This window comes from Zosterops lateralis (genome assembly GCF_965231275.1).
Source record: "Zosterops lateralis genome assembly, chromosome: 21".
Classification (NCBI taxonomy): Eukaryota; Metazoa; Chordata; class Aves; order Passeriformes; family Zosteropidae; genus Zosterops; species Zosterops lateralis.
The window spans coordinates 8396684-8424060 of NC_139781.1; the positions used below are offsets into that span (position 1 = coordinate 8396684).

At 40.3% G+C, this 27377-nt stretch overlaps 1 protein-coding gene across 2 annotated transcripts; it reads right to left on the minus strand.

Annotated features, from left to right (window-relative positions):
- Positions 1 to 212: 212 nt before the first annotated feature.
- CHIC1 (cysteine rich hydrophobic domain 1) lies at positions 213 to 21252 on the minus strand (the record flags this gene model as incomplete). Of its 2 annotated transcripts, XM_083876465.1 has the most annotated exons (6): positions 213 to 5928; positions 6605 to 6664; positions 6832 to 6888; positions 8484 to 8639; positions 14870 to 14924; positions 21074 to 21252. In XM_083876465.1, 6 exons carry the CDS (start codon positions 21250 to 21252, stop codon positions 5878 to 5880), a joined length of 558 nt encoding a protein of 185 aa, XP_083732591.1. In that variant the 3' UTR covers positions 213 to 5877. The 2 variants fall into 2 exon arrangements, with proteins under 2 accessions (XP_083732591.1, XP_083732592.1); XM_083876466.1 differs by lacking the exon at positions 14870 to 14924 and having other exon boundaries at positions 21100 to 21252.
- Between the last annotated feature and the right edge of the window lie 6125 nt (positions 21253 to 27377).

The window sequence follows — 27377 nt, forward strand, 5'->3', positions numbered from 1 at the left end:
TTTAAATTCTTATTAGTCTGAGAGCTACTGTAATTCCTCTTTCCAATTTTATTACCTGTCCCACGGGACCAGCACTGTTGTTAAGAAGTGTTTCTTTCCTAGTCAAAATCTCAGGTTATATTTATTATCACTGAATACAAATATACAAACCTATTTCCTGAAGAAATTTTAATTTACTGCTCAAGAAAGGCTACTATAGATAATAAGGTTAACATAAAGAATGTGAAATAAAATGTGTATATATTGAAAGGATCATTACCTAAACACATTCAGTATTAAGAGAAAATGTAGAATTTGGCAGTTTAGCCCAGACCCAAATCTGCCGTTTGCATGTTTATAAAATAAACAGATGCAAATCAACCAAGTCCAGGTAGACTCGATCTCCCAGATAAACCACAGCAAGGAAATTACTGATTCAGTCAGATGAAGAAATAACAGAAATATTTTAAGCAGGTCAGAGACTAAGTAAGTAAAAGGGCATTTAGAAAATCATAAGCAAAATTCAGGCATCAATCTGGGAACTAATAATTTTAGTAAACTCATTTGTGTTAATTTTGCAGATTGAATCAGCCTGTGACAAACACTTTTTACAGGAAGACTGGGAGCACAAATACAAGGAGAACTGGAGGACTGGGAAGACACAGTAATGGAAATATTGAGAGCTTCACCAGTACCAAGTGTCAGATGCTGAGTCTGGACTGATAATGAACATCTACAGGGAACCTGTATAAACTACAAGTGGCTGAAGAGAAATAGCCCCAGATTTATCACACAACAGCTATGGATCAGAAATACAATACAGCCACTAAGGGGACAAATGTTACCCTTTAAATTCAATGGATCACATTCTTTTCACACAAGAGAGGGAACTATCAACACTGAAATAAATACCTGGTGCCTTGGTCATGAGCCACTAACTGGAATATTGTTCCTGGTCACTCCTATTTATTTGTAATTCAAATAAATGCAAGCAGGATGAGCAGAAACAGAACTTTGCTTTTGAGAGGAGGCTAACATTTAATTTGGTCTAAGAAATGAAGGGTTTAAGTCTCTCCAGGCTTCACTAGAAAAATAAACTCAGCCAGAACAGTTCAAGTGATGACAGACACAGCATTATAAATACACTGGCACAGACACCACAGAAAAGCTGCTCTACACCAACAGGTCTGAGACTGCCTTCCAATAGAGCCAGGGCCAAATCCCAAATATCCTCAACACAGGCCTTTCCTGCTAAATCTGGGCAATTACATCTCCTAAACCCCCCGAGGGGATTCACTCCTGACTCAGCCCCTCATCCCTGTTTTGGCTGAACATCCCAGTAACGTTCTGTGTTTCTCAGCCAACATCCAGTATCAGCTCCACGCTCCAGCAGCCCCTGGGTTTGCCCAAAACAACTTCCAACAAACACATTGCACTGTGCCCCTTTCAGGAATGTGTGCTTTCCCCTCAGGGATGAGCCAAAGGATTTTAAGTCAGGCTTTCACAGCTCTAAAGACAGGCTGGTCACACACACACACACACAGAAAGGGCTGCCCTGTGCTGGGGAAGGCAGGATTTGTTCACCTCACACTCTGCCCTGCTCAGGCTGGATCCCTGTGAGGGGTGAGAAAATCTGTTTTGGGAGAGAAATGCTGCAGGGACAGATCCCTTCAGGAAGTCCTGACAAGGGAGGGCCTGTGAGCCCACCAACCAAATCATGGCGTCATTAAGGTCGGCAAAGACTTTGGAAATCACCAAATCCAACAATCAACCAGATAGTCACCACTAAACCACGTTCTCCAGGGTCACATCCACACGTTTTTCAGCACTCCCAGGGATGGAGAGTCCAGCACTGTCCTGGCAGGAAGGTGGATCACCAGGAAAATAAACCAGATATGATGATCATTGTGCAGTTTTCCTCTTTGGAAATCCCTCCTAAGCTCTCCAAGTGTTGTTCTCTGAACACCTGGCTGTACCAGGTGTGTCTCACTCAGACACACCCCACCAGTGCTACCATCCCACTGAAACACCCCTGCAGGGAAAGACACACAACATTCCCATTGTTTCCTTTTCCACAAACACATTGCACTATTTGATGTTTTCATCTTTGAATTTAATTAAAGAAAAATGTCTCAAAGTGATGAAGCATGTCTGACTTCCAGCTTCTTTCAATGGCACAAGCCAGTGCAGTAAATTGTAGAAAGCAAGCTCAGTTAGAATTTTATTTTCATTTAAAATAAAAAATAGAGAGAAAACTCTCCAGATGTGAGGTCCTGTTAAAAAAGTGGCTGTTCACTTGTAAACAGAATAAAAGTGTTAAGAACACAGTTTCATACAGCTTAAACAAAACCACTTTTCAGAAGCAATACAAGTATGTTACAACACTGTAAGAACACCAAAAGCAGAAAACAAAAGAATGGCAGAAGAATCACGTAACATTGCTTACTAAAGTGATAAATAATTGATGGTGAATGTTAATAGCTTGACATTTTTATTGCTCCAATGGTAGTGTGTTGACAAGAAAATGTAATAAACTGTCAGTGGGACAATAACAAACATCAATTTATGGTTTTGCATATGGAGTTTTGTACCTATCAAGAAAAGCATAGGAACTTTTTTTTTTTTTTTGTATTTATCAAAATCACACCAGATTTAAATAATTTATTTTTTTCTGTTTTAAAGTCACCCATTTCCAACTGAACCCACACTCCTAGACTTGGGTGTGCATGTCTGAACACTTTTGTGTTGCTCCTCTTGGAAAACACCTTTGCAGGAGCAGGTGGGGAATCACTAAGGAAGAGCTTTGATGCTCTGCCAGAGTTTTGTGCTCCTTCAGTACTCTCCACATACAAAACTTTCTAGATACAAACCCAAAGATTTCCTGGATAAAAATCTAGAAACAAAGTTAGTGTGTATGAAGAAATAAACACTGATTTGGTAGACAGTAGCTGCTTTTGAAAATCTGCAAACTCCCACTCCTGAGAGGGACCAGTTCCCTTTTCTCCTCTGCACAATTGGTGTTGGAACCAGCCAAGGCACTTTCTTTACCACTTCCACTCACTCTGCTGACATTAATCTGTTCCGCTGCTACAAATCCTGACAGATATCCTCCATGAACACTGCACCGACTCATGCTGATCGTTTACTGTCAAAAATGAGATTTCTGGTCTTGGGAGACAGAATTACCTGTGATGTTTTTTGTAGTAAAGGACAGCCCAGGCAAAAAGAACCCGTGTACAGAGTTCAGAGCAGTACTGCCAGCTGCCTTCACCTTTCAGTGAGCTGTGAATCCTGTGTCTTTCACATGCAAATATAATACTGCTGCTGGTTTTGCATTCTAATGCAAATTTATCTACTTATTAAAACATGGAGCTGACTGTAAATGACAGGTTTGGCTCTGGTTCTTTACCAGTTGCTTTATGGCCACATAATTAAATGTCAATTAAAATACAAAGACGAGACCCATTCATGGTTTGAAAACTGCACAATCCCTAATTAAGGACAAATTAAAATGTACAGGATTTATGTACTTCAAATGTAAACTTTACAAATGAATATTATGTGCTTTAAGTGTTCAAGGCCAGTTTGGATGGAGCTCTGAGCAGCCTGGGCTAGTGGAAGGAGGGGGTGGAATGGCAGGAGCTTTGGGGTCCCTTCCACCCAACCCACTGTGGGATTCCATGGGAAGTGCCTGTTCTCCCACTTGGGAAAGCACAGGGAGAAAATAGTCACGTCAAGAAGAAAATCAGAACCTGCTGAGATTTCTTGAGATTTCTGCACAACAAAAGTTCTGGCAGAACAGTGAGAAACTTCCATTGCTCTTCTAATTACTCCAGAAACTCATTTGCCAGGGGAACCCAAAGAACTGGGTGTGCCATTTCAGTTTTGGTTTACTCTGCCTTTTTCTGCCATTATTTTCTCTGCTTCCAGTTAACACTCATCCCCAAAAAAAGAGAAATAAATTGGAGACAACACTTTTCTCGGTTCTGCAATGGAAATCTGAGTTGCAAGGTGTAGCTAATGATAATTTCAAACTACACAGGAGGTTTTTATTCATGTTAAAAATGCAATTGCACATTTAGTTGTCACCAATCCACCAGTCAAAATTTCTGCATTAAATATGCACATTTCAGACTCTGAACCATCAGTCTGGGACTGGAAACAGCACAAACTTCCCTTTGATTAACAACTTGCATAAAACTGGCCTTCTGTAAACACTGTGTACAAGGAATCTGACCTACTACAGGTATTAGGATGCAATGGTCTTACAAACACTGTATTTTAATAGCATATTGCAAACTGGAGAGACGCAAATACATTCAGAGGAAACCCCAAGTCACCCTGAAACTAAAAAGCAACTTGGGATGATGTTGCAGGGAGTCAAGATGCTGCAAAGAAATGCCTGGACACTGAGAATGAAATCCACCACGACTTGCAGATGCTCAGTTACCTGCTGGGCTTTGTTATTTTTAGTTAGGAAAGGAGGGAACTTGTAACAATTTCCATTTGCTTTCTTTTATCGAGTGCTCTTGCTTACGTCAGCCATTAGAGGAAGTTTTTCTGCAATGACTTCCCTTCCTGAGATCAGGCAAAACAGGGAAGAATCCAAAATAATACTGAATTCCACAAGGCTTTCCTGCCTCTCCAGACAGTGCCTGACTGCCAAAACATATTCAGGAGCCCTTTCAACTGCTGCACTTCCTCCCCTCAGCATGTTTGGAAACTCCACTTTGACTGAGATAAAGCCTATTTCCACTGGAAGGGACTTGATGTCATTTAACTGTGAAAATGCTGAAGTACAACCACACCACAATAACAAAGGTGCTGCTTCAGCTTGGATTTGGCTGTTCCTGATTTTTCTCCTTTGTAACAAAGATTTCTGTTTCGAGGTTAATTTTTCCTGGTTTCCAAACAAAATAGAACTTAACATAAAAGGAATATATGGATATTCCTCACTTCAAAAAGAGACTTTAGGGTATTTTGTTAATAGCAGCTGCCATCTACCCCACAAATGTACCTTTTGCAGAGGTGAAGATTTCAGCTTGGTATTTCAGGCGCTGCAAGCACCACCTGAAACACTTCTGAAAATAAACACAGAAATGCTACGCATTTTTCATCCATTTACTAAACAAAGTGCAACTGAGCCCTGCACATCTGACATATGTACAAACTCCTCATGGCTTTCCCATAAAACCAGCGTGGGTGGGGCTGTACAATCCCAGGGGAAGGAGCACATGGAGCAGATGCTGGGGGACTGTTGGCAATAGAATAAGAGCTATAATACATTCTGTAAACCTTGGCATACCACACTTTACATTATGCAAAGAGTCAATATTTACAAATCCATAGTGGGTAAACTAATGAAACCCCCCCCCCACCCCGCCACCCCTCCCCTAAATGTAAATGATGATTTTGCAAAGTGCAGGACAAAACCAGTGCTGTTGATTGCAAGTCCTATGCAAGCAGGTTCTACTAAAATCATTACTACTGGAGTTTACCTGGACATTCCTACTGAGGGTTTCTAGGATTGCAACACTCAGGATGAAATATAGGATGACACAGCTTTAGGATGCACGTTGGAGGACAGCAAAGAGAAGAAATGAATAAGGCAGCATGCTCAGAACAAGTTTAAGCAGCACTGATGTTAAGATCCCTAGTGGCAACTCTTATCAGTTATTGGTAATGTTAAAAATTCAGAGTGCAACATAGAAGCCTCGTTTAACATAAAAAAAATGTGCAAATTGTTCTCTTCTTAACAAAAGAAAGTAACAGCAAGGAAGATTTCTACTGAAGAACATTTTTTAAGTCACAGCAAAGTAGACCATCTTCTTTCCAAAATCATCTACAAGGCACTAAGGGTAGAAAATGACAGGTAACATGAAAGACCAATTCTGTTCCTCAGTCAGGTCGAAATATGGGGTATTTTGGTAAGAACTCTATTAATATTACCTGTTGAAGAAGGGGAAAAAAAAAAGACAAGAAGAGAAGACAGTAACCAAAAAGTTCAAAGCTTCAGCACAATTTCCATGAACATTAGGTAATTTAAAAGACTAAATATATCTGAGATAGTCTGTGAGGAGGGAATGTTCCCCAGGGTAACAAAGCAGAGATTTCAGTCATTCTGAAATACAGGGATTCTGAGTGCTTGGCTTTTTCTTTTTTTGGGGTGGATCTCTTTCCCTAAAACCTACACAATCTTCATAACTACATATTAAAGTGGATAGAGGAGTGGTAGAACCACAGAAATATTTGAAATTCTGCTTTCCTACAAGGTCTGTCTTGTTTACAACCGTGTGAAATTTACCCACCAAAACAAACCAAAAAACAAAAACACAAAAGAAAAGGTTCAACCCAAAAAACCTCATTACTATAAAGATGCAATATTTCTGTAAAATTATGTGCATCAAAGGAATTATGGATACCATTGGAAAAGGTGGGTAAGTTAAAGAAGTGCAGAATGGTGCTGGTGTGGGAATCTCCAATGCAGAAACTCCCTCATTCCAAATTACAGACCAAACTCCACATTTGCCTGGGAGATCTTTTTGCACAGGGTCACTAAAGGAAGGATTTTCTCTATTAAACTACAGTTCTGCTGAATAACAAATAAGCAACAAGCAATACTCACATATTCCATCATATTGCTAGTTTCACATTTCCTTTTACTCAGCTTCCAGTGCAAACCAAGCTAAGGAAATAATTAACAAAGGATTAGCACAGCCTTCTTTGCACCAAGAATTAGAAATACTGAATTATCAGGATCTATTATTTAGGATCAGTATAAAGTATGGAATTATGACCAGAAAATATTCTTAAACTGAAAAAAAAAAGAGCAAAAGAGCACTCTTTTCTTACCTTATGATATAGTCTGTTATTTTCCCATTCTAATAATTTCTGAATTGATCTTCTAGTCTAGAAAAGAAGTCAGAAGTTTATCAGAAATGGTTCAGCAGCCTGTCTCATCCATTACTGCATTTCTGGCTAAGGTTAATTTATAATAAGTTAAGTTTTATAAAAGTAGAACAAAGCAAAGAAGAAATAAATGGAAATCTTATCACTTCAACCCCCTGCTCTCCCGTTTTTTCAAAAAAGGAAACACTCATGGGTTTTTTGTTAACTTAGAATCACTGGGAAAATTTCTCAGATTAACTCCAATTTAGGCCTGTGGCTTTTCCAGAGCTCATTTAGTTAGGAAGAGATCCTTTTGAATTTGGTGTTTTTACCTCCCACAGCCAACAAAACAGAGTCTAGCAGATTCTCCTGGCCAAATCCTGCACTCATTGCAGGTGTTCTGCTGAAAACACAGATTTTCACACATTTAATTTCCAGATTTTGCTAAAGGAATTGTGATCTGGATCTTGAAAAAAAAAAATTGAAATCTTCACCACCAAACTCCAGTTCACAACAAATTATTTTCAACTGCTGGCTACCAAATGTGCCCTTCGTGTCCTGCTCTTCCCACAGCTGTAGAGAAAATATGATTTCTCAAGTTTCAGTGATTTTGAAGGTCACAAAAAGACAATTGTGATGATCCTGCATGGTGTACATTTAATTTTAGTCACTGCATTGTTATCACACTCACACTCCCATGGCAGTGCCATTGTTTTCCCTGCTTGATGCACATTCTCTGTAGCCTTGAGAATTTAATATAATCAATACCACACCACCACATGGGCATTTATTTAGATTTTCACTGATACAAAGTTATTAAAAATGGCTTTAAAACTGCACTAAAACAAGTCCTGTAACTTTTGAGTGATGCAGCTTCAGTGATGAGCATTTCAACAAGTGAACACATTCATGCACTTCCTCAAGATTTACTGCTGTGATAAATCAATTCTAAACATAAACCACAGAGGTAACTGAGATCATGTTCACCTGATATTACTGAAGTGATTTTCAAAATTATTACTTTGGACCTGATTAGAGGAGTGGTCAACTCTCTGTTGGGAGGGGGAAGTCTTCAGAAAATAAATTTGTTGTTATTCTTAACAGAAACAGCACAATAAAATATGGCAAATAAACCACAGCTCTATTGCATGTGTGTCTATTGCATATTAAAAAGTGTCAACTGCATATTAAAAAGTGTCAATTGCATATTAAAAAGTGTCAATTGCATATTAAAAAGTGATTTTTAAATTTTAAAAATATTAATTTAGGGGGTGGAGGGAGTGGGGATAGGGGGTGTGAAGAGGAAAAGTGATTTTTCAGTCTAATTCTGCCACTCTTTGAAAGTCATGAAGGTTCAGTTCTCAGACCTTGAGAAATCCTGGAAATTTAGGGTATCTTATATTCCATCCTGTTTGAACTGAGATGAGATCAGCTATTCTTAAAACTGGTAATTTGGGGTCATTTCAAACGTTTTCTATTTTCTAAGGTGGAAACCAGAATAACCTTTGGCACGTGAGGCCAAACCAGTGTTTTATAACAAGTAAAATATTACGAGAAGTTATTTAACCCTACCAAAACTTAAAAAACCTACAGAATAAGATGATCCACGGACTCACTCTTTTGTTAAGACAGACCACGGGCCACAGGCTGCAGCCCAGAGTGCAGCAGCAGCACAGGCAGCCACAGAGCAGCCACTTCACATTGACAGGGAGGTTTTTCCTCAGGCAGGCGTTCACCCGGCTGATGCTGGTCTTGAATTCCTCAGGGGCCACCTGCAACAGAAGGGCTCAACTTCAGGCACAGCCAGCACAGGGGTGTTCTCTCAGAAATTGCCTCTACAGGTTGAAATGAAACAGAAAATTACACAATATTCTAAAGCACTGGTCAACCAGAGAGCATGAAAAGTCATTTTGCTGCAACAAATTCATTTCTGGTGAGTGCACTGCACCAACCAAAAAGGCAAACATCTTTTAGATGAGCAGCCTCATCCATATTTATTGCACCAGTAATTAATGGGCATGAAAACACAGTGGGCCCAGACAAAATCACAATTGGGACACAGCTGGGCAATACATGCACTGGTTACACTGAGCAAAACCGTGGCAGGATGACAGATCTTTGTTTTCCAAGGGAATGTGGAAGCTTTGCAGTAAAAATAGATATCAAAGAAAGGGAGATTATTGTCCAAATTAATGTCACACCAATCCAAGTTTACACTGTGCCTGGGTGAAGGCTCTGTCCACAAATAACTTCCTCAAGTGCCCCATTCTGAAGCCACAACTTCCCAAAACAGGGAAGCCTAGAAAGGAATACACTGGATGTATTTAAGGCAGAAAAATGCACCTTGTACAGGGTTAGGAATAAAGTCTACTTATTGTAAACTAGCTTTTGAAATTGAGGAATAAGTATTTTATATATGTCAATGTGGAACCCCCATTCTGTATCAGAAAGAAGCTCTTTTCTCCAATAACTGCATTTCTCACCTACTCACACACCCCAAATCCCTCAATTCCCTACAGAATCCAAGTCACTTCCACCTGACAAGTCAAACGTGGATTTGAGGAAGTGACTCCAAGATGACACCCCTGACTCTAACACAATCAAAGACACCAAGCAGAATAAATCAGGACCAACAAGAGACTTGAGCAAACAGGCACAACTCAAAACAAAACTCATCTTTTCCTACATGTCACATTGATGCAAATCCCCTGGAGTGAGTCTGCACACAAAGCTGTGCAACTGCTCCACAGCCCAACTCTGCTCATCTGACTCTGCAAACAACTCCAACAAAAGTTCATTTAATGACAAAGATCCTTTTCAGCAAAGGCAAAGCCACGGGGCAGGAAATGGAGAGGAGCTGATGCTGCTGCCTCTGCCTGTTGAGCTGAATTCTTTAAAGCATTGCAGGGAAGGGAGTAAATAAATGCAACATCTGTTTCCTGGCCATTCAGGTCAGCAGGCACTGCAGAGTCAGGGGGCAGCTGGGCTTGCACACAGATCTACAGTTAATAACATAAGAACATAATTTAATTGTGATTATTTTAGAGCAGGAATTAATAAATATATAGAAAGTAATTATTTTGCCCTCCCTCTCACATTAAATAGACTGTTTGGTTTTACATCTACTAATGGAGCAACTAAAAAATTGTCTGTTTTATGAGAGACACTTTAGTTTAGGAAAAAAAAGAAAAAAGGAAGTGGTGAAAGAAACCCTGAGATCCTTTGTACTGAGACATCTGCAATGAAAAAAATCCCACTGTACTGTGGCAAACTGTCCTGTGCTTGCACATCTCTGGAACAAGCTTTTATAGATTTCTCTGCCAGTGCCAGATCTTGTAGTGGGATATAACAAATACCAGATGCACATGAGCAAAAACCATTTCATCTTCAACGTGGGAGAGTGTTTTGTAAGAAAGAACATCTGGGCTGGTGGTTTGCAGTAACCTCAGGCAGCTGCTGCACTCACTGCCTCAAAGTAAACTGAGATTCCTACATTAATTGGCATTCTCAGCTCTTAAGGAAGTTTCTCATATTTAGTGATCTACAAATGGCACTTCCTTTGATAAATCTTTTAGAATTTTATATTCTGTTTATGTGAAACATAAAAATAAGTAGTTTTTTTTTTTTTTTTCTAGAACTCATTTATACTTTTGTAATGAGACTCCCTAAGAAAAGAGGATGTTTCCTTTTCCTTCAGACACAAAGTTCAGTGGACCTTGACAACAGCACAGCCCAACCTCCAAATGCAGCTGAACAAACCTGCCAAAGACAAGGGGATGGCACAGCCCAAAATTCAGTTTAACAAGAATAACCCTAATCAGTGGGAACATCCAACACAAAGAGAACTCAACCAGATCCTCAGATCACAGCTGGCAGAAAAATTTGGGACCTAAAAAGAAAGCACAGGGAGATTCCCTGTTCCTGTGATAATTTTTAAGGAATCACTGTTCACATCATGTTAACAAGGTGAAAGTTGAATTATTCTCCATCCTGCAGAGCAAATGGCTAAACCACAGACCAGCTTTGGATGCCATCAGGCAACAGAAAATTCCCATTTCAAGAATTTTAGTCTGATGTTTACCTTAATATAACATTATGAAAGCACCACTACCTGCTAACTCACCAAATATTTTAATGTAAAGGTGAATTTCTTGGCTACAACATAAGATGAAATTACTGAAGATGCTTTTGACTAACTCAAATTCTTGGATTGTTTCTGCCTTTAGGAAATGGAATCACAAGAAATATTTCTGTCACTAATGACAGAATATTTCTGTCACATCTTCATCTGAAACTAAAGGAACTGGAGATCAGAACTGTGATTTCTTCTGTTTATCACAACAAGATAAACCTCATGTTGTGATAAAGAGAAGAAATCACAATTTTGCTGCTCAGTGACAGTTAAGCTTTGTTACACAAGTGATTAAGAACAAACCACCTGTAAATAACTGTTCTAATCTAATAATGAAATGGAATCCAAATGAAAGCCACCACAGAACTGTCGATTTTTCTGACACAACTTTCAATCTTCTTGCAGGTACAGCTTTTGAAAGGTGCATGTGAAGGGGCTGATGTATTTCAAACAAACAGAATTAACAGCTTCTCCTGCACAAAGAGCTCCCTAAGAAAGCCAAGTTTTGAGTAATTCTGGAAATCTCTTGGAGAGTTTGTGTCTGGCTCTTGAAAAGAATGAGATAAGCACTTTGCTCCTGGCTGTGCTGCACACCTTGGGAAAGGGACATTAGCTCCTTTTAGGAGGGAAAAAAACAAAACCAAAAAAAAAAAAAACATAAAAGGAAAGGAGGGGGTGTCATAATATTTTACAACAGGATGCAGAGGATCTCCAAACACAGGAAGGGAGGCAGCAAGGCCCAGCAGGCCTGATCCTTCTCCTTCAATCATCCCCATCCCCAGCCCTATCAATCACACGGGCCCACAATGCCCAGCCCTGACTTTATGGCTCCCATTGCCCTGCTCTGCACACTCCTCTCTGGGCAGGACCCCTTTTGTCTCAAGATCAGAGCAGCAAATTCCACTTTTCCCCTTAAGGATCACTGTCTCCATCACTTTCTGGTCACCTGGAGCACTGTGTGCTACTGTGCTCCATATCACTGAGGATATTTTTTTTAAAAGCTTGTTTAAGAGAATTAATAATCCTGTAAACCTTTAATTTAAATTTAACCACCATTCCAATTTAGGCCAAGGTCCAATTACATGATTAAAAGTTAAATATTGCCTCTGTATTAAGTGTAGTCAAATCTTTTCTTACAATGCTCCACTGAGAAGAAGCCTGGCTCAGGATTTACACACCAGGTGAGTTTATTCTCATCCTGCAAGACAAATATTAATCCACCTGAATTAGCCAGGCCAAGCATCTGACATACCTGGGATTTCCCTCTCCTTTATTATTTTATTGGCTATGCTTTACCCTCAAATGTACACATCCACCTCTCCCAAGGAAAGCAACAAATTAAGTCTCAATTAAACACTGAAGATGTAATTACAAGCTAACCTACAACAGCCATGCAGTGTCTGTAAAAACTGGGAAAATGGGTGAGGGAAGAGGAGAATTCCAGATTTCAGAAAATCAGAAGTTTTTCTGCCATCATTGTGTGGATGGGCAAACTGAGGACAGGAAACTAAAATAAATTACTGACACAAGAATGTGGCATAAATCCCACAAAGTTTGTGCTTCCAGGAGAAAGGTGCAGCTACAGAGTTTTCTCTAATTAGGATTTTCATCCTGTTTTAAAAACCTACATCCTTTACATCTGTATTTATTCAAAAGAAAACCAGCAGCACTGAGAACTTCATCAAGCCCATCTAATGGCTTCATCTCTTACACTCCATTAGCAGATGGGATTTATTATTAATATCAATTCCCAGGGCACAGCAAAGCCATTAAACTTGATGTTACACAGGCAATATGAATAAACTATGACATTGTCTTAGGAGAACTGAGGACTAATGCAAGTTCAGAGTAAACATTTTAATCCCAATTTGTAAATATAAACAGTTATTGTTATTCATAAATTTTGGTTTCATAAAAAGCAAAAAAAAAATACATTTTAACAACAGAGGATCTTAAAGTGGGGTCTCAATTGACTACGCGGTGATTATTGTGAATTATTTAACAGGGCATTTGAAGAAAAACTTGCTGAAATAAAAATGACTGAATTTTCATTTCTAATAGGGATTAACATGATTGACTGCCTCAACCAGAGGAAGAAGCAGATTCTTTATTTCTTGCAATTGACAAAAGTATTAAAAACCAAAAGACCCACAACTGTGGCTTTTAATGCCTTTCATGGCAGTGTGTGGCAGGCAGGAAGAAAAATGTGTTTACTATCTGGTTTGACTGGTGCTCTCCCCTTACAAAAGGGAATTAATTCATTTCCTTGCTCAGAAAGTCCCTCAAATCCACAAGGTAACAGAATATCAAGATCCTCAGCAGAGGATCCTCACCAGCCCTGATTCCACCACAGGACAGGAAGGTAAATGCCAACACAAGAACTTCCTCTTTCCTTTCTTTGCTAAATTAAGTCCAAGCACTCAACTGAACTTTAAATTAAGCTTTTGCTCACTGTCTATTTAACAAGAGGAGGACAATCAAGTGGAAAATGTGACAGCCATTGATGCTGGTATTAAAAAGTGTAAACCTGGTTGTAGGCTTGTTTTTTTTTAATAACCTGAATATATTTTAGAGAGGCAAAAAAAGATAAAATTATGTAATTGAATTTAGTTTTAATGTTTCTTGCCTGGGATTTTCTACAGGCTTATTTATCATAAACTACAACTTGAGTAAAAGAGCATAAAATACTTTTTTTTCAAAATGCATTGTGGCTGTTCAGTGATCAGAAAGAGCTTCTCAGAAAAGAAAAAGCCTCAGATAAGGTGGTGAAATACAAAGTGTTGTCAGCAGCCCTGGAATCAGCAGGATTTGCCTTTCTGAGCCCAGTGAGATCCTCAAACCAGGGCAGAACTCCCAGGGTGATTTTCAGCACCCAGAATCTCCAATCAGAACCTGCTTTTTTTTTTTTCAGGGGTGCTGCTCTCAGAACAGCTGGACAACCCCGACACCAGCAGTTTATTCTTTGTCCTCTGGTGTGAAAATGCAGGAGGAGAAAGCCCAGATGGATCTGGCAGGAGCAGGAGCAACCAGCCAGCTGTGTTTAGTGGATTGTTGGGATGACTCAACCTCTGCAAGGGGCTGCAGAGGGAGTGCAGCTCCATGGGATGACATGAGACAAAGAGCCAAATAAACTTTTTTCCCCCCCCAAATTCTGGAAAAGATACACGAGGGGGGGATATAAATTGAAACAAAAACAAAGCGCCAGAGAGTGAAACAGCAGGAAGAAAAAAATTCAGGAGAAAAAGAATTAAGCAATTAAAAGATTAAAAAAAAATACAATTCAGTGAAGACTGAATTAATAGCTACAAATTACAATTTCTTGCATTAAGTAAGATGATGACAGGACTCCAGAGAAAGCAAAGAGACTTGTCATCACTGATTTTCAGAACTAAACAATATTTGTGAAAAGGCACTAAAAACCTACTGAATTTGTAGATTTAACACTATGCTTTGCTCTGGGAAAGCTGCAGATAAAACAGATTCACTCCCAGAGATTTGTCTAAACTAACTGAAGGCTTGTCAGGCACACTGAAAAGAGAGGTGCAGTATTTGTGCTGCTCTAACTCAGCCAGGAGGGAGCACAAACTGCAGGTATTTTAAAAAACAAGGTTAAGTGAAGGGTTGCTCTCATGTCTGCATGGAAACAGTGGGATCCACGGTGAGCTTTGCTGTGTTTGGAATGTCAATAATGATAACAATCACTGCAAATCCTTCCTCCTTGTTCTCATCTACACTGAGGGCCAGGGCAGGGAGCAGCTGGGGCACACAGGGAACAGTTTTTGGTGGGTTCATGCTCAGGTATCCAACACAAAAAACCACTGGATGCACTGGCTCTTCCCATGGAAAAGAACAGTTTAATCTCACACTTACCTTCCCTGTCAGAACAGAAGGAAATTCTGTATCAAACTTGTTGCTCAAGCCAAACCTTGAAAACAAAAGAGACAAACAAAATATATTCCACCTAACTTACTTTGTTTCCCTTAATTAAAAAAAAAAAATAAATGTAATAAGAGTTTTTACTTTAAAAAGAAACCACTGTTAATTTCTTTTTCCCTTACATTTGCATTATTTCAGGAGCTTTTGATCTAAGTTAATGTAAGGTCTGGTGCAGTTATTTCCAGACAGAAACACAGCTTGGTGCCTTTACTTCAGAACCTCCAGAAGTGCAAAAATTCTTTTCCTATTGGAGGGCAGCAAGTTTCAATCTCTGATTTCTGTAAGAAAAAACCCTCCAGCTATGAAATCTCAGGTTCAAAGGTCCTTTAACTTTCTCCCACATAAAATTGTTCCACATGCAACAGATGAAGTTTGTTTGAAGGAACCCACATTCATCATCATCATCATCATCTTAGAAACTCATAACTCATGGTTTTAAAAACTTCCTTTGGGCTGAGTTAAGGTACCTCATGCAAAATGTGTAAGGACAGTTTTCCAACAACTATCAGCTTCAGGAAAATTAAGTTTGGGTACCACTGTGAACTCTTCACTGAAGTGTTCTGGGGTTTGAGCAAAAGGTTTTCATTGTAACCACTGAAAGCTCCAGGGAGCTGGATTTGGCTTGTAAACCTGTTATCACTTATTCCACAACTCCTGGACCTTTAAAATTCAGTAATTTAACAAAATAAAGCAGCAGCTGGCCCTCAGCTACAATCTGAGTTAAATATATTGCACATCAAGTCAGCTCTGTTAAACTATCTCCTGGGTATCTGTGTTCAAAATAAACCCAAAATACCTGAAAGAATCACTGCCAAAAAGAAGAGCACAAATACATTTGGTATTGTAGGAGTTATTGATGAAACAAACTTTGCTTTGAGTCAAACTGACACCTGCCAGACTCCAAACTGGTTCCTTTTACCAGTATTGCTGAAATATCAGAGAATTGTGGGATGGTTTGGGTTGGAAGGGACCTTAAAGGTTCCAAAACCCTTCCCTGGACATCAGAGCCCATTATTATATCACACACACAGACTCCTGACCCAGACACCCAAAACTGACACTGGAAATTGTTCAGAAGTTACAAAAAGTCAAATCAACCTTAAAGAAGAGAGAGGCAGAAGAGAAGATTTTGTGCTGCCTCCAGAAATCCAGGAACTGAAATGTTTGGCAAGGACACTGGTGAAGTTTGATCCAGTCCTCTGATGAATAATTTAATTTAGAGCCTCTTGTAAAGGGCAGTAGTTGTGTAAAACATTGCAAAAAAAAAAAAAAAAAAAAAACCCCAAACAGTAAAAACAATAAGATTTTAGGCAATCACAAAGGTTGCTAATATAGCACATTTCCATTCTCTTTGTAATCTGGCAAGTCAGCCTCCACATTTTGTACCTTTTCTTTTTGAAGCTGAAATCTTGCAGGTTTTGTAATGTTATATATTTAGTTTTAAGGAAGCCTGGAGAGCAATGAACTAGTCTTTTCAGTCTTAAAAAAACCCAAAAAGACTAAAATTATAAAGCTGGCTGTGAGGAACAGACTTTTCAGCAATGGAACAATCTGAAATGATCACAAAGTGGGAGCAATCAGACAACACAATAAAAGAACTACTGGAAAATTCAAGAATTATTTACTCTGCTCTATAAAAGACCAATTCCACTAAATCATGCCAAAGGTCCACCTTGTCCACAACACTGATTTTTAGAGTGGCCAAGAGCAAAAGAAATGGAATAGAAAAGCAAACAGACCAGTTGCTCTTCAGAATTCTCCTCTGACCTTCAACAATTCAGAGTTCAAACACTTCCTACACCACAGGTAGTGCCTTTTATCTCACTGATCACATACACTCATTAAAATTCCCACTGCACCCCAAGTTCCATAAAGAGCAGGATAAATTAGTGCTTTCAGATTAATAAATCTAATTTATTAAGATCACAATATGTTTTGGGTTAAATTTCAAACCTGATGTAATGAAATATATTAAAAACATATTAAAAACCTCCAAATTTTTATTAGTTGCCAAAATATTCCCTTTTCAGTTGCAGCAGGTCCAGGAAACCTGAGTTACAGAAAAGCATCTCTCACACTGACACCTGTGAGTGGCTAAAGAATATAACTTGATGTTTTAACTATACTTTAATTATTTAGTCAGAATCACTGATGGCCTTTAGCACAACTTTACTGAAATATCTCTAGAAGTTTTACAGACTATTCTGTGATTATTTACTATAAGATTCAGAACCATTAAACATCTAACATTAAATTAGATGGAGCAGAGATGGCTCAACAACCAAATAAAATAAAATAAAAAGATTGAAGCAGGATGTTATACAGCTTTACAGGCAACTTCATAAAAGTACTGAAGTGTTATTAGAATCTTTCATGTAAAAAAATTAAAATCTAAAGTCTTGATCAAAAGGTAATTAACTGAATTAAACTTCCTACAACAGAGTAGTGATGTAGCATGAGCAGGCCTATGAAACCTTCTAAAATTGAGTGTATTTAAAAATCACTATAACATCAATCCCAGTAGCTGTCCTTTAAGACATTTTAAACAGCAGCTGGTGGTGATTTATTTCTGGGCCAGCTCTGTGACTCCTCAGTGCAAGCTGCCCAAAGTGTAGCATTTAAAAATTCAGCTCAGTCACCCACGTCCTTTGGTTGCACTTTTCTCACTGCATGACAAGTGCCTTGAAAAGCCAGGCACTGTTTCCTAGAACTAGGATGACCTCACTTGCCAGTTTTTTCCCTGTTTTCATGGATGGCACCAGGCAAATCCCATCACCTCGTTTTCCCCCATCTGTAGAGTGGAGAGAACACAACTTGGGAGCTACAATAAGAGAAATGCATAAATCCCTCAGGGAAAGGCTGAAATAAATGAACATCTTGAACCACCAGTTGCAAACCTCACCTGCAACAGGTACCACAAGATAAATAACATTTATTAGTTTACAAAGCAGTTTTCTGTCCCCAGAACTGAAACAGGAAGATTTTAGAAATTACTTTCTTACATCTAGAAGAGAAATATTTACAAGTGCTTCGCTTTTTTTATTTTGTTTGGCTTAAACCTCAGCTCATTCTCATTTCTCCCACTCCTGTATTTATAGATAGTAATCAGCCTTACTAGAGTGCACAAGTTAAACCTGTTTAGTGAAGTTCTCCAACCCCCTCTGAGCACAGCTCCTTTCCCCACACCTAATCCAGGTTCTGTTTAACCTCTGTGCAAGAGAGGAGCTCAGATCCCACTCTGCTCTTTATGAGGAATCAGCTGAGCTTTGGCCAGCTTTGGAGGGTAAAGATGACATTCCTCAAGAGCCCTGAGCTGAAATCTCCTGGAAAATTTTACATTTCCTGTGAAGCCAAGAGAACTATCCAAGAATCCTCACCCATGGATAATGTTTTGGAAAATGAAGTTTTTGGTAATGAGTGGAAGGCTGAGTGAGGTCATTTGCTGTTTTAAATATGTGGAAGACGGAACAATAACAGACAATAATCAACTGTTATCTCAACTGGCTCTTCCCTCCCTTCCTCAGCTGATGAAAATAAACTTTTCATCAGCACCTGGACTGTGGGTCCTTGGGGCACTCCTAGAGAAAACAGGATACAACACCAAAATTTAACTTCTAGCCAAAACCAGGAGGTTTGCAGACTTCAGCAGGAAGCTGGACACTAATGGCAAAAATCTGTTTAATGGCTGTTTCATTACCTCATTACCATCCATCCACATGGACTTAATGATATAGAAAAATTACAGCAGATAAATAAACCCCACAAGCAGGTCAGAGTTTGGTGAGTGCTCTGTTTTTGGGAGTTATTGCCTTTGCTTTGCTGGGCATGACTCAGTCTGCACTACAAATGTCTGTGTGGAGATGCTGGATACACCAAGCAGAGTCACACTGATTGTGGCAGAAACAGCAAACAAGGTGTTTGTAACTCATCAAAAGGGAATTGCAGAGGAAAAGGTATTTACTAAGACCTAATAATTCATCTGTGCTATTCAAAACCAATAAATATGACAGAATTTCTTCAAAGAATCCTGGACAAAATGAATTTTGTCAACCATTTTTACACACATCCTCTCTGACTAAAATAAAACAAATGCACCTTATGTGGTCACTCTCACCACACACAGAGGTAGAAGGGCCAGCAAAAGTCAAGTAGGGAAAGCAAGATCCTGCTAAATACCCTCAGAAAACTCTTGGAATTTATATTTAAACTGCAAAATAGTTACTCTCTTAGAGTGAGCAGCTCACTGACAAGGCCATAAGAATAAAAAGTCTCTTGCAAGAAACTAAGAAGAGGGTTTGAATCTACCAACTTGGGAGTTTCATGAGAGAACTGGAAGCAGATCACCCTGGAATTTGAGAATTATTCCTTCTCTATAGACCAGAAGTATTCAAGAAGGCCAGTGCCAGTTGAGGAACAGGAGACATGGGAAACAAAAATCCAAGGAAAACATTGGCTTTATAAAGATAACTGGCTTTCTTTTTTTAATAATGTCTGCCTTGTCAGGACAGACATTTTCATTAGCAGGACTCCAGGCAGGTTCAGAAAACAAACCCAGGTTTTCCTGGATGACGTTTCTCCCTTCAGTAACTGGAGCAGGCTGATTTCCAAAGCAGCACCAGCAGCATCTGTGTGATCAAAAAGTGACAGAGTTCCAACACACAAACTCTTTGGGAAGCAAACCAGTTCCCGTTTAACAGGAGGTTGGCATTGTGTGCTCCAGTGTCCAGGGGTTCCTTGCATTTTATTGGTAACAACCAATAACTGTTTTTATCAGTATAAGGAGATTTAAAAATCCAGCATGAGCTGATAAAAGCTCCTTCCTACCATGCAGGTGGGTTCTGTTACAGGAAGAAAGCTGAGAGGGGTGGGAGAAAGGGAAAAGAAGTTGGTTGAGGATTCAGCTCAGGTGGTGGTTACAAGGGCACTAAGGAGCTCCACTCCACTGAGAAAAGTGCTTTTTTGGATGTAGACATCATCACTTCTTGGAGATGCTCCTGCCCATCCCAAAAAGCTGCTGGAGCCAAGAAGGAACCGTAAGTAACATCACTAACACAACAAAAAGCATCACAGAAAGCAAAGCAGATGAGTGTGTCATGTTTTTTTTCTAGTTCAGCACTTCAAATCAGGTAACTCCTACAACGGGTACTTGGTATTTTTTGAGCATTTTGCTTGTGTTCCACCTCTCCTTCAGCCAGGCCAGCAGCTATTTGGGGCGAGGACACAAAGAAATCCCATCTGCACGAGCGAATGCACTGCGGTGCAGCAGAGCAACTCCCCCCTGGCAGCAGCTCAAGGATTCCAGGAGATCCAAGCCCACTTCCCCAGGGATGGGAGAGCCTTCCCCACCCGGTGCTTTGTGCTGCAGGGAGTCAGATCACACTGCGCCTATTCACACGGAGAAATGGGGATTTTATGCAACCCAAAGCAACACAGAGCGTGGTGGGTCTCTGCAATACGTAAATTTAAATACCTCCCCTCCCTGCCGTGAAAATTAACGTGACAACTTGTTAAGGATGCACTTGGTTCTCTTAATTCTTCAGCTTGCTGGAGCAGGAACACTAAGAAAACCCCTATGAGTAAACATTACATATAAGGAAACACAGCTTGCCCGTCTTCTGTTCAACTGTTTAAATGAGCAGCAAACATTCTGGCTCACGGCCGTGTTCCAGCGATAAAAAACACTCAATCTGAACCAAACTCACAACTAAGTTTGGGGCAGATAAAGTGCAGGAGCCTCCTCTGCAGTGCAGTGTGGGGGCTCCATGGCTCAGCCCTGGCACACAAGGGTCATAGAGAGATGATTTGAACACACCGTCCTTCCTCGCATCGCGCGGACTTTGCTTTTTATCTACCAAATTGTTTGGACAACGAGGAGCAAAGCGGGGAAAACTGCCAGGGCTGCGCTGCAGCCTCTGCATCCAACAGCCAACTCTGTTCATTCACGCCCCGGGGGCTTCCTCCAGCTACCGGGAGATACCCACGTTAAAAGCACAGCTTTTCACGGAGCAGGGGAAGGGGGAAGCGGGGCTGGGGCCGACAGGGCCGGGGCACGGAGCTCTCTCTGCCCTCACCCCTCCCGGCTCCACCGCCCCGCCGCCACACCGGCCCCTCACGCTGCCCCCCGCCTCCCTTCCTTACACGGTGATGTGCCCGGCGCCCCGTACCGCTACGGGATCGGGCGCGTCGCGGGGCCGGGGCAGCTCCTGGCTCCGCACCACGGGCTCGGGCTCATCCTGCTCTTCCTCCTCGTCCTCCTCCTCCTCCTCCAGCTCGTAGATCGTGTCGAAGTCCGCCATATTGGGCAGCAGGACGCTCATCGCCGGCCCTCCCGCCGCGCCTGCGCAGCGCGCGCCGGGGGCGGGGCCGCGCTTTGGCCGCGGGAGGGCGGCGCGCAGGCGCAGCGCGGCCCCGGCGGGGCTGTGCGGGGACTCTCTGAGGGGAGCGCGGTCGCGGACCGGGGCTCGCCGTGCTTTAGCGTCTGCGGGCCGGGGGCGAACCGGGGCTCACCGTGTTTCACCGTCTGCCCGGGTCACCGGTGCCCCCCGCGGTGGTGGTGGTGGAGAGCGGGTTTGCAGCCGGTGATGGTGACCGGAGGCGCCCGCCCGCCCGCGGCGGGTAACGGGCCGGCACGGGGAGTTGCTGCCGCTGCTGCTGACAGGAGTTAGCGTTGGTGGTTATAGCGAAGCCGGAATAACCCTTGTTGAGCTCTTTAGGTTGTTTTTAGAGAGTCGCTCTAAACCTTACGTGTACGAGGGAGAGGAATATCTCTGCTGTCGTTAGTGTTTATAACGCCTCCGGTGACCCCTCCAGCCGCCCCTGCCTCAGGGGCGTGAGGGGCTCCTGAGGGGAGTTTTAATTTCTTGGTTACAGGGAAGCCGGGAAAAAAAACCTCCCTGGATTTTAATTATAAATAAATAAATAAATGATCACCCTAACCCTTGGGCGTACAAAGGACTCGAATATATGTCCTGTTGTTACCTCCCTCCCTCACGGGCGCGAGGGGCTCCTGAAGGGAGTTTTAATTTCTTGGTTACAGGGAAGCCGGGAAAAAAAAAAAAAAAAAAAAAAAAAAAAAAAAAAAAAAAAAAAAAAGGAAAAAAAACCACCAACTCCATGGATTTTAATTTTAAGTAAATAAATAAGTAAATGATCACTCCAACCCTTGGGCGTACAAGGGACCCGAATATTTACGAATATTTATCCTGTTGTTACCGCATTTATAACTCCCCCTCACGCCTCCCTCAGGGGCCACTCCCTCCGGCTCCTGAGGGATGGCGGGGACAAGGGCTGATCCTCCTTTCTTTTAACCTCTTTTTCTTTAAACCTCTTTTCCTTTAAACTTCTTTTCCAGGTGTGTTTCTGCGACGGTTTTAATAAAAACAGCCAGGTAGCGCTTTCCGCCCTTCCCCTCTTGTTTTTTGCCCTCTGTGTCACTCCGCGGGGCACCTGAGGTGAAGATAAAGGAGGGCGAGGATTGTGGGGTTTTCCAGGAGATTTGGGGTTTGTTTGGTGGGTTTGGAAAGTGAGTTAAGTGCAGGTGAGAGGGAAGAAAACTTACATAGAAATAGCAAAAAATGGGGAAAAAAAATCTCGCAGAATATTTCAGGGGAATGCCCCCCTCAGCACACAGGTGTAAGTTATTATTGAGGTAATAAGCACTTAATTACCTACTGCAAATGTAAAAAAAATCAAAAATTTATTGGTATTTGTAATTTCAATAGAATAAAAAACGTAATTATGAGGGGGTTGTTGGTCCTTTTTAGTATTAGTGTAGCTCTTATAGAGTGTTGGCTCTGGTTTGTGTCCAAATCAGAATTCTGACCTATAATTAGGTACTTATTAATTAATAATTAATAATTATTTATTAATTAATAAGTACTTAATTATAAGGAATATTATTATAAGGAATATTATAATAAGGAATATAATAATAATAGTAAATAGGAATATATTATTAGGTACTCTAATAAGTATCTAATAATAAGGAATGATCTCACCTCCTCCTGCATGACGTCAAACCACATCTCCAGCCCTGTCTGTTGTTCCCAGGAAAATACTTCCCTCATAAATCATCTTTATTGTTTTTCAGGAGTTTCTAGACTGCAGCAAAATGCAGATGACTTGACAGTGAAAGTTTTTTTGTTGCCTCTGAAAGTAACACTTGATGAGCTACAGTTTTATCAGTGCTACGTGCTCTTTCTTTAGCTCATTATCCATCTTCTGTGGAGCTGCAGGTAAATCACACTCTGAGCTAGAGAAAAAAAATTACGTTGTTATAACATGAAATTTTATTCTCTTATTTTTGTCATAATACTTTTTTCTTATTTAGCAATGAGTGTTGCAGTAAATTGTGGAGAAGGTTAGTAATTGTCCAAATACTGAAAATACATCCTGTTTAGAAACATGATAAAAAAGAGAAAATTATTCTATACTTAAGGATCTGATATTTTTTCTACTCCATCTTTATATAGTTTCATAACCAATGGAAAGAAAGTGTTGAAACAACTGAAATAAAGTTATATATAGGAGTATTAATAAGGTACTGATCTTTACTTTACTCTCAGTTAAATTCTGAATGTTTGCTTTAACTGATGTGAAAATCAAAAAGGTGAGTGTTGGAACTGAGAGCACTGGAAGAAATGATAGTTCTGATGTTGTGCATTTCCATTATGGGCTGTAATACTCAGTTGGGACTGTCTTGGTTTGTGGCTGCTCTGGTGAAAGCTCATACAACCACAGAGTGATCTGGGTTGAAAGGGGACTTAAAGCCATGTCCAGGGACACTTTCCACTATCCCAGGGTGCTCCAAACCCTGTCCAGCCTGGCCTTGGGCACTGCCAGGGCTTGAAAATTCCAGAAGGATGAAAAAGGAAGGGACAAGCAGAATGTGTGCTGGAAGGTGAAATAAATCCCCTGGACTTGTCTGCAAGATGTGCAGCTGTCACATTCAATACAATGGTGACACTCAGGTGTCAAACAGGAGCACGTTCAGCAAAGTCTCATGTTTAATTGAAAAACCTCCATTTAATGTTGATTGAACAACCAAGCCAATGTTACAGACATTTACATGGATGTTGTGCCAGAAGGACAAATGTGATGGCATTAAGGTATGAGCTCCAAAGCAGGTGGTGCAATAATTTGCTGAATTGAGTGTAAAATGAAGCATAACTTACTGTGTGACCTCTTTATAATGAGGGTCTGAGGTGTTAAGAAACCAAGAAAAGCAGTTTTTTTAACTGGAAAAGGTACTTTGCTTAGCAGCTTCATATTTAACATCTTGTGCTTTTAAACAATAGATTGAAGTCAAAGTTCAGCTGATGTTTCACTAGACTTTTTTTTTTTTTTTTAATGTGTATGTGTTCTCTCCCATAGGAACAATGGCCATCTGGGTAAAGATGGACTATTTTAGAAAAAACCACCTTTGTGTCCCATATCTGTATTTAAAGAATGCCTGTTTAGTATTGGGTTTGAGGAGTAAATACTACAGGGAATTTTTCTGCACGACTTATCAAATTTTATGGCTTCACAGGAAGAAATAGAAGCTTCATGTTCAGTACTTTTTTAGGATGCTGTTTATTTGATGAATCTATTATGCCATAAAAAGTGAAAGATTTGTGGATGATGGTCTCTGGCAATGTTTATCCACAGAAATCACTTCCTTTCCTGGAATCAGAAGTGTTTGTATTTAAAGCATGAAACACAAAGAGCAGAAAAGTTAAACCGAAGCACAGTGTTAAATAATGGCACTGCTGGGAGAACATGGGAAGGGAATGTTATTGTAGGACTGAGAAGGGCAGTTCTGCCAAAGCCTTGGCACCTGCAGGATTCTCATAAGAATTGAGATGATTCAGGTAAATGTCAGAAGGGATTTGCTGGCTGCTGGAATTAGACAGAATTGTGTGATGCAGAGTTTTCTTTTGGTATCAGCCTGGTGTTAAAGGGGCTCACTGCCTTCAAACTGGAACTACCAGTCAATCAGCTGAATTCAAACACTGGGATGGTTTTCTATTTACATACAGTAAAAACCAGGAAATGTGGAGAGCTTGGGATAGAGACCCACTGGGTGCAAAGGATGACATTTGAGTTATTATTATTATTATTTCAATTGCTTAACAGTGCTAAGGGAGAGTATAACTAAAGTCCCTGGAGAAGTCTTCAAAGGAGGAAAGATAAATATTGAAAAATGTTATTTATAGCCTTTAGTGTTCCATCCATGTAAACAGATGGAGTTTACTAAAAAATAACCTGATCAGTCTAAAATAGTTTAATATTTTTTTTCCTTAGATTAATTTGAGAAACAGCTGTGCCACGGCACTTAGGTTGAAAGGATCCATATTGGGGGCAGTTATGCACAGCAACAAATGAGGGGAATGACTTCTTACTTAACTGTAGTCAGAGAAGATAATCTGATCCACTCTCTAGGATCAGAGATCATTATCTAATGGATGGAAGAGATTCTCCCCTAAATATTAACATATGCTTGGGATAGATTTAAAACACATCTGACGGATAAAATTCAGGTTAAAGATCATGAAAAACAGTTTTATTGACAAGACTGGTATTAACCATGCCATAGGAGGTGCTTTGTATCCCATTCCAACTCTAAGAACATCTAAAATGGGCTCATTTAGAGTGATCCCTTTATCAGCTGTGGTTGTTCTGAGTGCAGTCAGTGGTTTCAGTGGTTCCTCTGGGCAGTTTGTCAGGGCAGGGTGGTGTTTCCTGACTGCCTGGAGCTTGGTTAGAATCTGAAAGATGGTCATTTGAGTATGTTGAATGTCAGCGTGGTAAATAACTGTGTTTCATTTCAATTTTGTCATAGATTAGAAGGGAAATCTGAAGCAATGCATTTCTAATACACAAATACAATGAATTGTGTGTTGTGTGTTACACCTCTACTTGCTGTTCCTCCTTGATATGAAAACTGATCAGAGGAAAAAAAATCTGAAAACTAGAAGTTTTCTCTCTCTCCATTTCTGTGCCACTGCTAAGCCTCACAAAAGCCCTCTCCTGGTTTCCATAGAAATGGCCCTTCTGCTGATTTGAGGTAAAGGTTCACTTCCCTTTTTTCTTGTATATCTAAAGTCTGAGTTTCCTGAGACATTATTTTATCTTCTATATCCTTCATGTATAGAAAGACAACCCAGGTAGAAGGGCTGATGCAACTGGGGAAACTTCCTTTTCCAAGAAAAAAAATCTGGATTTATTTGAGTGAAGAGCAGAGAAAAAAGGCATGTGTATGTTAGATGTGCATGTGTGTGAATGTGAACAGAACCAGCTCTGTGTGTGCGTGTTCCACAACGTGCTCTGGCTCCTGAAATGTCCCTGTGATCCCACTGGAACATCAACAAGTGGATGTAGGAGATCCTGAGTTAAAGCCACACAGATGTAGTTTCAATTCTCATGGGGCTGAGTTTTATAACTATTTATATACACAAGATTTTCTCTTTACAGTTTGTTTGCATTAGAATACACCCATTTCTTTTGGACCATATGATAGGAGATGACTAGAAAATATATTGGGGAACCACCCACAAAATGTTTACAGTGAGTAAGGTCTTAACCTGTTTGAGTTTAGTTTGAGGCATTTATGTCTACAGAGATAAAATTCAGAATTTAGTTCTGATGGGTGTTATTCTTGTAACTTCCAACAGAATTGCTTTCACGGAGTTACTCTAAAAGAGTTATTTTAAAATAAATGGAGAATAGTGAGGCATATCCTCAAATTTGTTATCTAGTGTTTTGAATCCAGATGATGAGAGTTTTGACAAGTTCTGTCCATGGTGTTCAGTGCATTATCAATGCTCATTGACACGGAGAAAAGCAGAATTTATTCTGCTGTTTCTGAGACCAGGAGTTTAATGTTGCTGAAATAAGTGACGTGTGATTTTCATAATTCTGTTTTCTGTTTGTGTTCTGCTTTTTCCCCTTTTTATTACCTTTGCTCCCCTTGACATTTTTAGGAATATTAATTTTTCTCCAGAGAGCTGTTCACTTGTATACCAGCAAAAAGGTCATATTAAGAAATTCCAAAGAACAGTACTACTGAAGGGCTTGGGGGATTTTTTTAGTGCTTTGGGGTTTTTTTTTCTACTTTTTACAGACTCATCACTTGTCTTTTAGATACCAGTGCTACCTTCTCACCTGCCAACACGGAGCAGTAATTAAAGCCAACCCCACTGTGATCATGTCCTTAATTTATCCTCTTTCAGGGGTGCCCATGAAATGAACATTTCTTTTGTGATTGCTCAGCTGCAGGTGACAGCCTCAAAATTCCCTCTCAGCTACTTTGGGAGAGTTGTTGCCTTCAGCCCCAGAGAAGTGTCAGGGATAAAATCAGTGGCCTGAGACTGCTCCTGTTTCACTTCAAATGTTTAAAGATGTCAAGCAAATTCTTTGTTTGCTTTTTGGTGGTTTTCTTGTAGTAACAATTCTGTTTCCA